General features: G+C 29.3%; 2 protein-coding genes across 5 annotated transcripts in view; one reads left to right on the top strand and one right to left on the bottom strand.

Annotated features, from left to right (window-relative positions):
• The first annotated feature begins 494 nt into the window (after window positions 1-494).
• On the top strand, window positions 495-9,940 carry LOC143203226 (cytochrome P450 6g1). Of its 3 annotated transcripts, none has more exons than XM_076415372.1 (5): window positions 495-585; window positions 3,775-4,651; window positions 7,274-7,489; window positions 7,554-7,805; window positions 9,688-9,940. In XM_076415372.1, the coding sequence occupies exons 2-5, from the start codon at window positions 3,775-3,777 to the stop codon at window positions 9,849-9,851; spliced, it is 1,509 nt and encodes a 502-aa protein (XP_076271487.1). In that variant the 5' UTR covers window positions 495-585; the 3' UTR covers window positions 9,852-9,940. The 3 variants fall into 3 exon arrangements, with proteins under 3 accessions (XP_076271487.1, XP_076271488.1, XP_076271486.1); XM_076415373.1 differs by lacking the exon at window positions 495-585 and adding an exon at window positions 955-1,045; XM_076415371.1 differs by lacking the exon at window positions 495-585 and adding an exon at window positions 2,960-3,083.
• Window positions 9,941-10,754: 814 nt separating this feature from the next.
• The window catches only part of LOC143202854 (uncharacterized), a 35,843-nt gene continuing 31,800 nt past the window's right edge, over window positions 10,755-14,797 (bottom strand). The window contains exons 8-9 of one of the 2 annotated variants that reach the window (XM_076414724.1): window positions 13,970-14,054; window positions 10,755-11,005 (exon numbers count right to left, since the gene is read on the bottom strand). In XM_076414724.1, coding sequence (XP_076270839.1) covers window positions 10,948-11,005; window positions 13,970-14,054 — 143 coding nt within the window. In that variant the 3' untranslated portion in view covers window positions 10,755-10,947. Of the gene's footprint in view, window positions 11,006-12,951; window positions 13,245-13,969; window positions 14,055-14,797 lie in introns of those variants that run through there. The other variant, XM_076414723.1, reaches the window with a different exon arrangement.

Below are 14,797 nucleotides of genomic sequence, written 5' to 3' on the forward strand. Positions count from 1 at the left end.
ATGTATGCAGGGACCAACATTTATTTGATATACAGTGTATATAAAATTGTGGAGTATGTAACCCAATATACAATTCGATATGATCTTAGACATTCAAGCTTTTGATTAATTTAAAACTTATAAAATAATTCAACTGTAATTTGCAATTTTTAATAAAACAACATTTCATAATAATATATATTTTTTTAAAGATATTTTGAGTGCTTGAATGAACAGGCATATTCAAAGGACGGAAAAAATTATATTTTTTGGATTAATAACACCTATATTATAGTAACCATAGGCAACTAACTCTACGGATAGGATTTGTTTTAACCGATTTTTTAGATTTATTTAATAGGTAACCTGTAATTTGGTATAATTCTCTTATGACTATATTTTGGCTCTTGGTATATTAATATATTGATTATTATTATTAATATAGTTTTAGTGCACAGTTGTTGAACTTAAAACTTTATTAATAATTAAATATTAGTTTTAAAATCAATAATGTCCGGAGCTGATACATGTATCTAATGTATTTTAATTCCTTGATCATTACCATTGTATGTACTCCAAATATATTTAATAGTGATTGTAATTTAGGTATGATTTAACTTTTTTAATTACATTTCATTTTTAGGAAATAAATTATAGTAGAAAATTATTATTAAACTATGTTTAATTATATATTTCATACTTTTTACAATTGACAAAATTATTATTTAAAAATGTTTTGGTGATAGGTTTTTAAAAAATGTTTCAATGCTGTTTAAATAAATAATATGTTATGACTGAACAAATATATATTCCTAAAAAATAACAAAAAGGGCAAGTAAAAGTGAGACGCAATTAATATGCAACCTTTAGGACCAACTGTTTAAACATCATAAATATGTATACTCCTAAAACACGAACTGATTTTAAATTGATTGAAGATTTACTTTTCGGAGAATAAAATAAAAAACTAGATTGGCTCTTATGAATTTATTCTTTCCCAGTCTTCAGTCTGAACCACCACTATTTTAGTGCACTGTGCTCTTGATGATCTTTCGAAGTTACCATTGTAAGTACAATTCATAGAAGCCAAAGTGTTTTATCTTGAATTTTACGGATTCGCCGAGATGGTTTGTTCTTGTAAGGCATCGCCTCTTCGGCATTGTCCACGGTGTTTTACTTTGAACTTTTCAAGGTTAAAGAACTTTTTACGTCAAAAGAAAACAGCACTGATTCACATTTCTGGTTTGGGTTCAGTGATACTGCAAAATCTAAAATTACAAATATTGTGAAACTATATTTTAAAATACGTTTAATTAAAAAAAATCTGCTCCTGTATGTAGTTTTATATATATTTTCATATAGAATTACATATTTTAAAATATATCTACTTTTCTTTTTATTTTATTAAAAAATATCATACTGACAAATATTACTGCTTTTATTAATAGTTTCTTATAGTTCATGATATCCAAGACTATTTATTGATCATTACTTTTATTTAATATTGATTATATGTGTCATATTGATTATACAACAATGGTTTGTTTAAAAAAAAATTGGATTTAAGAACTTCCCAGCAATTTATTTATTTATTTTTAGCAATTTAACATCATTTTCATCTAAAAAGTAAAAGTTTTGCCACAGTAAAACATTTATTTCGTTCAATGAATTAATAATAATGTATTTAGAATTAAATGTAGAGCATTATTAACTGCTTTTATACAGAATTATATTGTTATGCAATGTAATCAACCATAGAGAATATATAGAGATTACTCTATGTAATCAACTCTAATAACAAGAATATTTAAGATTTACGACAGTTATTTTAATTTTTATTAAATTTAAATTGTTTAGTGAAATTTTTAGGAAAAGTTTATAAAATAAATTAACATGTATTTTGTTATATCAATTTTATGTTAAATTACGCATTCACAAATATATTATTAATCAGCTAGGATTAAAATCAGAATTAATATGTTGATCTATAAATACATAAGTTTAATTAGTTGCATAGGCTCATGAATTTTAAATATATGATCTTATAAACGGAACTTTAAAAATATACTACATATATTGTACAATATTACTGTATTGTTAACATTAAAGGTTAAAAAGATAGTTCATAATTAAGAAACATAATTATGAACATACCTTAATAAGAAATAATCCAAGATGGAATTTCTCTGATATAGTATAGTTTAATAGGATATAATTAAGTTTATATATGCATTTTTTAATTTAAATTAGTACATATCGTTGACAGCCTTATTATATATTTTTATTTATACAGTGACGATGATACAGTGAAGATTATATATATATATATATATATATATATATATATATATATATATGTATATAATCTTTAATTAGAGCTTCATTAATAGGTGTCACAATAGATGGCGCAATGGTGTTTGTTAAAAAACTAGAAATATCTTGTCATTTTTAATGCTTTAATAGTTTGAATTTATCTAGAATATATTGGTTTATGTCTAGATATAACATATATATAAATCAGATACTATTATTTAAAAGAACCATTATAAACAACACAAAATTCCGTTTTTGAGGAAAAGTAACGTTTAATTTTTTTGTGCGTTTTATAATGGACATTATTAATTTTATGAGTTAGATTTATATTCTGAATTTTGTTTACAAGTTTTGTTAGAATATAATTTGCCTATGGTATTTTCTTAAGTGTTTCAATAAAATCGCTTTTATGTACGTCAAAACTGCTTGTTTTTCAAGTAAACTACCTAATTTGGACCAAATATTTAGAAAAGAAATAAAATAAATGTCGACAATAAAAATGAAATCCTGAGATTCTAGGAAAATTTTCTAATATCCATTATACGTAAATATTTCTGTGGAATATTGTCTGGCGAATTTGTTACCCGACATCGTTTGTCAGGAATACTCAGGAACATGTGAGAGATTGATGTTTGCAAATAAGGACCCCTCATAAAAATTGTAAATGTCGTGTTTTCTCAGTCTAGGTATGAATATAATTTGAAACCAACACGTTATAAGTCTTGCTGTTCGAAATGCTTTATAGACAGTTTTGTATGTGTATCTGGTGTGATGTAGTGTGATACAATCAGGTATATATTTGTTAAGTTATACTTTTAGCAATATGGTTTTATGAATTTTTTTTACATTTATGATATATTACGTTTATGAAATAATATTTATTTTAATTTAACGGAAATATTTAATACAGTTTTTGATAATTCGGTGGAAGATCTGAGTCCAATATCCCGCCTTACACATATGTGTGTGACCAATTTCTGTAAATTTTAATATGCTTAAAATATCTTAAACGAACCATCCCCCTTTTCCTACAATTTGTATTAATTTGATATATAAGATTTGCATTGAAATGGTAGGTTATATTGAAATTTATTGTGATTTTAAGTGGACATATACAGGATATTTTATAGTACATAATAGGGTAATTTATTCTTTTAATTGATAACGTATAAAGAACAATTAACCTTCTTATTATTTTTTTAATAGTGCTACAAGTGTTGCATATTCATTGATTAACAAAATAACTCGATTTAAATGTATATTAATGGCTAGTACATGTATTTTTTTATTATAGAAATGGTATATAAGTTGTTTTCGTATTAATTGTCGTTTTATTGCTTTTACGAAAACTGTTTTGCTTTTCAAATTATTTTTATGAAGCCTATGTAATTCTGTTACATTGACATATTCTTTTAATTGGGAAATAAGTGTATTTAAACCACCATTCATTCTTTCAATCTAATTATTGTATTACATTTTTAGATGTTGCAGCTTGTATTGATACCAAACTGGATGACCCTCTTTCTTGTTGCGATGATATTGATTATGTCGTACCTATACCTTACGAAGGATGATAATTACTGGGAAAAGCGGAACGTACAGTGCGAGAAGCCTTACTTTTTGGTAGGAAATTTCTGGAACGTTTTCAGTGGAAAACGACAGATTGGAAAACACCTAGGAGATTTGTACAGGAGGTTCGACGGTCCGTATTTCGGGATTTACATTTGGGGTAAACCGTATTTGGTGATTCGCAGTCCGGACATCATAAAAAATATAACCATAAGGGATTTCAATAATTTCGACGACAGGACTTTTGCCTGTGACAAGAAAGCCGATGACATGAGCGGAAATAGTCTGTTCATCATCAGGAATCCCGATTGGCGCAACATCAGGAACAAATTGAGCGGCATATTTACGTCGGGCAAAATTAAGAGCATGTATCCGTTGATGGTGAGCAATGCCCAACAGATGCAGCGCTATTTACTGAAATACGACAAAGAAATCCTCGACATGAAAGAGGTATCAGGCAAATACATGACCGATCTGGTAGCCAGCTGTTTCTTTGGCATCGACAGCAATTCGTTCGATGAGCAGGAAGAGAGCGTTTTTCGAATATTTTGTCGAAAGATGCTTACGATAGACTTTTTCCAGTCCTTCCGATTGTTTTCGTACTTTTTCGTACCGAAGTTCGTGTACTTGTTTAAGCTGAAGCTCTTGGACACCAGCTATTTTCGACAGATATTTTTGGAAACGTTATCAGAACGAGAGAAAAGCGGCGTGAAGAGGAACGACCTGGTTGATCTGTTGATTCACGTGAGGGATATGTTCAGCGATGAGAATAAGAATGGCACTCAGTTTGGTAAGTTTATTTTATGTGTAAGCTTTTCCATTGTTGTATAGGGACTTTAGTTATGTATGGTATTAAGGAAAAATTATCGCAATAATATCGAAGCTATTGGATGTACGAAATTTTAGCTGTTTTTATTGAAAATATAGTTGTATTTTAATAACAACATAAATTAATATATTTTCAAGATATTGTTCATTAATAGTCCATTAAAATTCCATTCCCGCTTCATTTCAAACAAATGGTAATCAGAAGAGGGTAAGTTTGGGCAATATAACGGAACTTTCCATCTGCTGTTATTCATGATAATGGAAAATGCTGAACCGTCTTAAATTTGACCGCTATTACCTTGGAAGCATGAATATTCCCCTTCCACATCAATTTTGCTGGTGATCTGGGCTTGACGTATGATTTTATTACCCTGGGCTATCGCATTATGTCTACTCTTTACTATCAGTAACATTACGACGCAAAATAAATGTTTTTCTTTTATTTCTGACACAAGACCTTGACTATGCACAATTGTTTTTCAAAGTATCCCTACTTAAATTCACGTGACATTCAATTTTCTTGTATTTGAGGCCGTCTAATAGCATTCCAATGACTGGAAATAATTGATTGATTTACATTTAACGATTTACCAAGTTTTTTGTATTACCATGAACCTTCATCAAGTAACTGTTTCAAATTCTCGTTTTATCTGTCGAGTACACTTTTTCAGAATCAGAATTTAACAAACAGTTTTACCTGAATAAAACTGTCATAGAAAAATGTCGCATTTTACTGATTTCCTGCGTATTGTCCAGTAGCGGTATTGCTTCCACGTTACTGTGATCTAATAACGTTATTTCATGCTTGAATCGTAGAGCTTTGTTTTGGGTGCATTGAATTACCTAGTTGATTTGATATTTTAGTGCAAACCATCTACTTTAGGGCACCCCATAGGTCCAAATTGGCTTTATGGTTGACTGATAAACCAATTTCTTTGAGTTTGGGTCAAGTTGGGAGTGTCTTCCGACCAACCAATCCAGTTACTTGACTTTGAGTCTAATCTGCTCTGCTTTTTGTGTAATATATTGTTATTTTGATCTTTCTAATTTAATCTACAATCGAAATGTATTCTGAGGTATTTCGTTGATTCAATTTGAAAAATCGGGTGTCCATCAAGTGATATACTTAGGTTTTTGTTATTTCGCTGCAACGCAAAATTAATATGGACGGATTTGGACAGTTATTAAGCTGTATTTTCCAATCTCTAGTCCACTTGTAGATCTTGTTGACCGCTACTTGTAGTTTCTCTACAGCTTTAGACAGAGATACATTTTTTGCCATGATAACTGTTTCATCGGCAGATGTTCCAAGTACTGTTTCTTTTGTTGTCGGGATATCTGTAGTATAGAGCAGATACAGGAGTGGTCTCAAGACAATGCCCTGTGGAACTCGGGCGGTCGACAGTATTTTCGCGGTAGCAATTTTTTCATTTTATAGAATAATCCCAAATGCCATACCCGATTAAAAGCTTGTGAGATGTTCAGGAATATTGCAGGGCAGTATTTCTTTTCTTCGAATGCCTTTTCAAGAACCGCTGCTACTCTGTACACTTGGTCGATTGTAGAGTGATTATTTCGAATTATTTAAAAGGTCTTAGCATTATTCCAAACTGTCCCAGCTTATTTATTTTACTACATTTAATCTATTTTGTTGTGCTCTCTCGTGTACTAAATTAATAACATTAATATCAATTAAAGATGTTTAATTGTAAGATCATTTATGTATCGTTATCTCTTCTTATTAGTCACAATTATTAACAACCTTTTGCAACTATTATATTTATATAAGATTTAACGTATTTAAAGAAAGTTTTTATTGTTTATTGATTATTTTTGTGTCTGGAGTTATTTAAATGTATTCATTACAATTTCCATAATATACTTACCTTATTTCCATATCCAGGTAAGTTTATTTCTTTGAAATTCGATTTATTCGGTATGTGACCTTTGTATCTGTAACAGACCCGTGTTGCCGGCTTGGTTAGCGCAGTGGTCAAGGCGACAGGAATATCCTATTACTGTTGGGATTGTTGCGGGTTTGAATCCTGCTGGGGCATGATAGTAAATTTGTGTTTGTGATTGTTTAAAATTGTCATTATAATCCGACGATGAAATTAATGCGCGGCTCGCCAGTGGGTAAGACAGGACGTCTAAGATAACCTCTATGTTATGTCAGCAATATGTCCAGTCCAGATAGTTGGTAAAAAGTAACTCTAAAATATGAAAGTGCTATTAAGTGAGAACTTAATTAAATTGACTACTGAACTAAATTTTGAACAAATATAAAATAATTAAAATAAGAATATGTTGGATGTAGTATTAAGAATAGTATCTTGACTTTTTGAAAAACTTTTTAGTGGTTTTTTTCTCGAAAATCAGTGTGTGTGAAGATTGTTGTAAAAAATGGACGATACATTAGTTTAAATGAAATTAATTTTCTGAGTCAGATGCTTTTAATATTTTAATGGTTTAAGCAATCAAGAAGAATCAACACGAACTTTTCTAGTATTAATTAATTAACTTTTATTATTCTCTTAAAGTTGTTTTTTAATATATATTTAATGTTTTTCATATACATTTTCAGATACTACGTGTATGGTAGCACAAGCAATTACTTTCTTTACGGCCGGTTTTGAAACCACTAGCAACTTAGTCGCTCTCGCCCTATACGAAATGAGCTTGCACCAATATTGGCAGGACAAGGTCCGAAAGGAAATTTTTGAAGCATTCTCTGACGATGACTCGCATATAAGTTTCGAAAAACTGCAACAATTAAAATATCTGGATATGGTTTTAGCAGGTAATTAGAAGAATGAACTAAGTCCTCTGCTTGTTGCAGTTTTAACGTCAGTATACTTTCGCAGAAACATTGAGGCGGTATCCGTTTGGTCCCTTCCTCAACAGGAACTGTAAAGCTGATTATATTATCGAAGAAACCGGTCTAAAGATCGAGAAAGGCACCCCTATATTGATACCCATTGATGGTTTACATTTTGATCCCCATTACTATACGGATCCAGAAAAATTCGATCCTGGACGTTTTGAGGATGGTGTTAAGGGTTACACCAATTCCTGTGTCTATATGCCTTTTGGCTCAGGGCCAAGGAATTGCATTGGTAATATTTTAAATTAGAAAATATTAGGCTTTTTTCACTTTTACAAGCATTTACCTTAAGTCCTTTAAATATGTTCCTCTAATAAGTCTTGAAATTCATTATCTTCTAATTTCTTTTGGTCATTCATGCCATTACCTGTCAATGATGTCGCCACTTTTAAATCGTTAAAGTCAAAACGAATAATTGGGATATGAAGAAGCATCACCATCATAATTTTCTAAAAGTGTTTGATGGGTTTCTTGTTTGATTTAGCTGAATTAGTTTCTAAAACGAATTTAATATTCATTCTTGAAGAGATACTTAAAGGATTTAACGTTATATCTCTAATACGTTTATCTTCTCATAAGACATATCTTCTATATATATATATATATATATATATATATATATATATATATATATATATATATATATTTCAATAAAATTGTCTTCTATATTTAAGTACAATAAAATCAAGACTTAAAACATTTATGCAGATAAAAGCAGAAACCATCAAATTTGTTGGTTAAGTTATGTTGTTTAATATTTCTTTACATTTTTAGTTTGTATTTTCATTAATGAATATCAGTGATCAAAATATATGCAAGAACATAATATATTAGGTCTATGACTCTTTGACAGATTTTTCAGCAGTCTTAATATTTTATATAAAAAAAATAGAAAAATAAGAACTTGAAGAGTCTTCTCTTTCTTTGCTTAGCATGTCTTTCTATGCTTAGTATGTTTTTTTGTTGACTTTTTATGTTTGGAAACCTCATAAAATGTTTTATATTCATCCTATCACAATTTTCAAGAGAAAGTTCTGTTCTGTTCTCAATCAGTCAAAGAACAGACCTTCAGATTTCTTGAATTATGCCCTTTTGGTTTAAACACGTGAAAATATGTATATAAATATAATATAATATATAGTCTGTTCAAAGTTATTTTGTACATACGTCATCTAAATTTGTGACATCAAAACGTCGCATTGTTGCCGCACCAACTCTGGGTTTTAGTTCAGTTTGACTTTGACATACCACAAAATTCTAATCTAAATAAAATAATTGAACCAAAATCTTATCAAATATAATTTATTTTAATATTATAGTACATCTAAAAACCACAGCTACAATAGTTTATAGGTTAGAATTATAACCTCTTATCACTATTGCTTTCAAGAATTTTGCATACGTCTGACAAGCGTACGACATACAACAATATTCTAATCTAAATAAAATAACTGAACAAAAATGTTCAATATAATTTATTTTAACATTATAGTACACCAAAAACTACAGTTAATTATGCAGCAACAATAGTTTATAGGTCAGTTTATATTTATTATTATTGCTTTCAAGAATTTTGCATACGTCTGACAACCGGACGACTTTGACAGGCTCATTCGTTTACGTATTCGAACTAATCAGACAACACTGTGTCTGTTTTTAACTAGAATAAAATGAGAAGGAAAATATTGTCTGATTCTGAAACGAATTTACAAATTGCGACAGGCGTTACATTAAACATTTTGATGACAAATGTATGTACAAAAAACTGAATAGGTTATACTAAATAGATGTCTCTTATCTAAGCTGTAAGTTCTTGCTATTGGCGTTGCTTCCTTACGCAGTAGAACTTATAATTCCACATATTCAAACGTTAAGCATCATGTTGTCGTTAAGACCTGATTCTTGTGTTAAAAAAACATTTTTGCCTTGTTTTGTGAGATATTGTGCAGCTCATAGATGCTTGTAGTTCGATATTTTGAATCCTAATGTCCATAAAATACCGTGAACTATATTCCTATTTTAAATATAATTTTAAGCTATAACAGCCGTAAAAAAGAACTTATTCACTTAACACAATGTTAACACATTATCACTATTAGTTTTAACGGTTACAGGTGATCGATTTGGACAGATATCGGCCAAGGTTGGTTTGGTCCACTTTTTGAAAAAATACAAGGTGGAAAAATGCCATTTAACCCAAGATCCCTTGGTGTTGGACGCGAAGTCACCGTTCATGACTCCAGTGAATGGATTACACCTTCGAATAGAAACTATTTAAGTTATTTATTAAATTATTGTTGCACAGATATTTTTAGATTGTATGCTTAGAGTAGAAGGTAAAATAGTCAAATATATGAACTAAAATTACATTGCGTCATCATTTCTGTTCGTAATCCGTTACCTTTGGTTCTCCTTATGGTGTTTTTGTTGTTGAAACTGGATGTCACTGGTAAGAAGCATTTTACAATTCGCTACACCCACGTTAATTTATTTTGAGTAGAGACAGTCACAACTCTTATTGTGAGATACCAAAAAATGAATCATTGCAATTACTAAAATTAAGTTTTTTTCATTTCCGATGTGGAGATATAAAATAATGATGCTTAATTATTCCTTTAAAACTTAATACCCTCACGTATAAGTTTGGATTTATGAGCAAAGGCTTAACAAGTGAGAGACTAGTCTATAGAATTGCAAATATAATCGAGAAAGATTACCAAAATGTTTACTCAGCCATATTATTTGGCTTTGTCCAATTATTTGACAAGGTTTGCGATGATTTAAAAACTTTAGAAAATATTGTCTAAGTCCTGAACCAAGGAAATGTCATATACTAAATGCCGAACAAGAAAAATCCCAATTTCCTTGGAGTTATTTCAAAAAGTTGATTTAACCATTAAAACCCAAAACCAAAACCAACAAATTCATATTGCATCAAGATAGATAATGACTTAAAATCAGCGAATTACACAAAGTAAAAATTGTTTCAGTATCCTTACTTTATTCGCCGTATTTAGGTCTATTTGAGTTATGGACTTTTTTTTATTGGAAGGTCAAAATTCGTTAAAATAATTTTCTTTCATTTTGGTTTCTCGAAATTTCCTCTCGATTCTTTCAATTCCTTAATTCTTAGGATATATATTAGTAGTTGACCCAGCTTATACTAAAAAGAAACAACATGTATTTTCATCAAACTTTATTCAATTAAATCTCTAATAAATTAGAAAACCCTTAAAATATAAATCTATTATAGATAATAAATATATCTTGCACTCATATTTTTTATACAATTATCATAAATAATCTGAATTGTTAAACTTTCAATAAAGTATCATGAAATAAGCGAGTTGTAAGGCTATGCTGTGGCGGCAACTTCATCCCTTGTTTTCAGTGAAAGTGCCTAGTTCCTCGTCTCTAACCTCAATTGCGTTCCTAAAATAATAATAAAAAAGAATTAGTCCAAACGAAATTCAATACTATGATGGTGTGTTGAACTTCAGTTAACATGGAGTATTTTTGATACTAATTGAAGTTATTTACAAACATATATTGGACAAGGTAATAAATGATACACAAAACAATATGTAATATTAGGTGTATGACTTATTTTGTACAGGTGGAGTAAAGGAGTTTTTTTTTATTTCGAAACTTTATTATGAATCGGTATATTCTCATATTTCAGGCAATATAGGGAATCTTGTTATGAACCACTTATGACTTTGGAACAAAAGATAAACTTTATTTATAATCTATTCAAAGCTTTATGCACAAAATAAGTTTTGTCATCAAGATGTTTAATATATTGCCTGTCGCAATTTGCAAATTCGTTTTAGAATAAAACATTATTTTTCTTCTCATTTTATTCTAGTTAAATAGAAACACGATGCTATCTGATTAGTTCGAACACGTAAACGAATGAGCCTGTCAAAGTCGTCCGGTTGTCAGACGTATAAACATTCTTGAAAGCAACAGTGATAAGAGGTTATAACTCTAATCTATAAACTATTGTGGCCGTATAATTAACTGTAGTTTTTAGACGTACTATGATGTTAAAATAAATTATATTTGATAACATTTTTGTTCAATTATTTTATTTAGATTAGAAATTTGTTTTATATTAAAGCCTAACTGAACTAAAACTCAGAGTTGATGCGGCAATATTGCGATGTTTTGAGATCACAAATTTAGATGACGAATATACAAAATAACTTTGAATAGACTACAACCATATTTAGACAAATCTAGGTTAGTCGGCAATGAGTAGTACCAATGTAATACATACATTTAAAGAAAATTATTTATTCTAATTTATTTTCATTTAATTATTCTAATTCATCAGTTTGGTTTTATGAACAAACATTCAACAATGGATTAGATGTATAGAATCATAGATGTCAATGAAAAACCCTACGAAGAAAAGCAAAGTCTACCCAACTATATTCTTAGATCTAATCTCAAGCCCAAGCATCTGGAAAAACTTGGCATATATGCTGATCCTTCAACATTATAAATATAAACAACACACTGAACCCCTGAACTCTTACATCTCAGAATGTTTAGAGTTTAGCTATTGCTATTTATTCCTAGCCTATTCTACAATAAAAGAAACTAAAGCAGGTGTATCACAAAGAAGTGTATTGAGACCAATTCTGTACGTGCTTTACACATATCATATACCACAAATGGAGAATATCACAACGACTACATTTATATTTTCTTATATATTTATGTTTATATATATTTAATCGAAAATACAATTTTAAGCTCCAAGAAGAAATGTCAACAAATAAATCATACATCTAGTACTAAACCTGAACTATTTTATATATGAATACTTTTAATAATTTACCGAATTCCGTATATGTAAGTTAACCCAACAACAGAGACCGAAAGGGATGAAATTATTAATTTTTTCATTTAAAACGAAAAATCCAACCCAAACCAAATTATTGTATTATTGCTCATATATATTATAATCAATAAATTTTATATATTTCATAAATAACATCATGCACAATTGGGTTTTAATACGGTATAGGGGTTTTCAATAAGGATGGGTCGATGTTGAAATGGAATGAAACAGCTTTGTGCGAGGTACTCTTTCAAAATTCTTATAGAACGTCGTCCTGCTGGAATTACTTGTCGCTCCTGTCCATATAAGCTTAATTTGGGCCGAAAAAATCGGTTATCCTCATTCTATGACAGAATCGGAAATATCAAGCAAAAAGTCTGCTCGATAACAGAGTTATTCATCTAAAAATGCATCCTGTCGGTAAAATTGATTTGGTTGTTAAAATTGGAACTTTAATCTATCATTTCATCAATCATGTAATTTGTCACGGGGATTTGGCCGAAACAACATAGTCGCTACAGGCTGCTAACATCAACTCGCTTTTATTGAAACACCCTACACATCATGTTAGTTACTACACGTATTTTAGCAATATACATATCATTTATTGTATTTTTGCAAATCAATATTGGCAGTTTTTACGAGACAGGGGTATTAGAACAACGAATTTACACAGATACAAAATCTACAGGACAATTTTCAATCAAATAAGAGTTCTTAGCACCTCCACCAATATTATTCTCCATTGAACCGTAATAAGAATGACATCTGGTGTTTAACTCGCGCTGATAACTTAAACATCGATTGTGTCGTACTATACTGAAAAACAAAACATGTTAAAAAATATTTACTCAAAATGTAATTTAAAAACAACTTCTATAAAACACCACTTCACGTCCATCGTGTATATTTGGTCATCTGAACTCGAAATATTATTTATACTCCTTATATTCTACTTAATATTGACGACTCAGATAATCAAAACGTTAAATAATGTGTCAACTACTCTGCCTATAGTGTATATTTGGTCATCTATCTCGGATTATAATTCATAGAGGTTGTATTCTATATTATTTTTTAATATATTCACGTTATTAAGATGAAAATGAAATTAAAAAATGGAATGTTTATGTGTTGTACTATTCTGGTAAATAAAATATGTTAACAGAGGCGTATTTAAAATTTCAATAAAATCCACAGTGTATATTCGGTCACCTGTATTCGAAATATTATTCATTCTCATCCTATATTATTATTTAACATATTTACATTATTAGAATGAACAATTATATTGATATGTTATACATTAATGAATGAAATTTGATGAAAAAATTATCTTTTTTTGTACAAATTTAATATTCTTATAAGAATTTTTCGGATTAAAATATTACAGTAACTAATATATTAGATTAATCTATATTTCATCACATTTGGTCTCAATCAAGTAACAATTAAATGTTGCTGAATTTATTATATATCTGTCGTATAACCTATCTGAATTGTTACAAAATATTTAATTCAACAAATCAAATTTAAATACTTACTTCTTTTTAGCTTTGTGAATATAAAATATAATCACACCATTGACTGCAAACAGCACTAGGATAATTAGAATAGGAGCTATCAGTTCTGGAACAGAAAAAAAATAAAAACATGACAGACAAAATTAACTAATTATAAAATATAATGTTTAAAGTTCTCATATCTCGATCTGATTTTGTACGTTTTCTTTGCATGATCTGCCTTTATTATTATCAAAATCGACCTAGATCTATGTCGCAAATAATTAAGATATCAGAGATCTTGAAAACCTGGAAAGGCTTTAATAGAATGAATTATTCAGAACGTGGAAGGTTTCTGCGTTTTATTGTGTCCTCTTTTCAACGATGTAAATAAAATGTGTTCGTATTGACCTTAATTGGTATAATAAATACGGTGGTTGAAGTAGGGTTACAATAAATATAGTGAGTTTTAATGAAGATGAAAGATAAATTAGTATCAAACAATGGATATTATTTGATTGTTTTTCCATGTAGAAAAATTCTATAATGGATTTTCATGCTTTACTAAATTATGATTAATATTTTTAATTTTAATTTATAATATTTTTACTAAAATGCTTAAGTTTGTTGTAATTATGTGTTGATACTAAATCTGATATTTCGATGTGTCTTGTGCGTAGGTAAGTGTGGTCAAAAAGTAGTAAGACTTTTAGGCCCGTCTTCGATTTGGGTTCGTTGTCTTTGAAACCTTTTTTCGGGTTTAATGTACGGCAAATAGAGCTAAATAAGGCGAATAAGCGAATCAGACGAATCATTTTTGTTTTATTTATTTATTTATGTTAGATTTTTGTTAAGTTTAAGAATATTTAT

The sequence above is a fragment of the Rhynchophorus ferrugineus genome, unplaced genomic scaffold, assembly GCF_030347505.1.
Source record: "Rhynchophorus ferrugineus isolate W39M unplaced genomic scaffold, kcgeb_rfMv2 rfM9, whole genome shotgun sequence".
Lineage (NCBI taxonomy): Eukaryota > Metazoa > Arthropoda > Insecta > Coleoptera > Curculionidae > Rhynchophorus > Rhynchophorus ferrugineus.

Bases quoted from the DNA above. Each gene is read 5' to 3' on its own strand.
- LOC143203226 (XM_076415372.1), top strand. From the start codon at position 3,775: ATGTTGCAGCTTGTATTGATACCAAACTGGATGACCCTCTTTCTTGTT. The intron at 4,652-7,273 runs GTAAGTTTATTT...ATACATTTTCAG, and splicing joins TAAGAATGGCACTCAGTTTG to ATACTACGTGTATGGTAGCA. The intron at 7,806-9,687 runs GTAATATTTTAA...TAACGGTTACAG, and splicing joins AGGGCCAAGGAATTGCATTG to GTGATCGATTTGGACAGATA.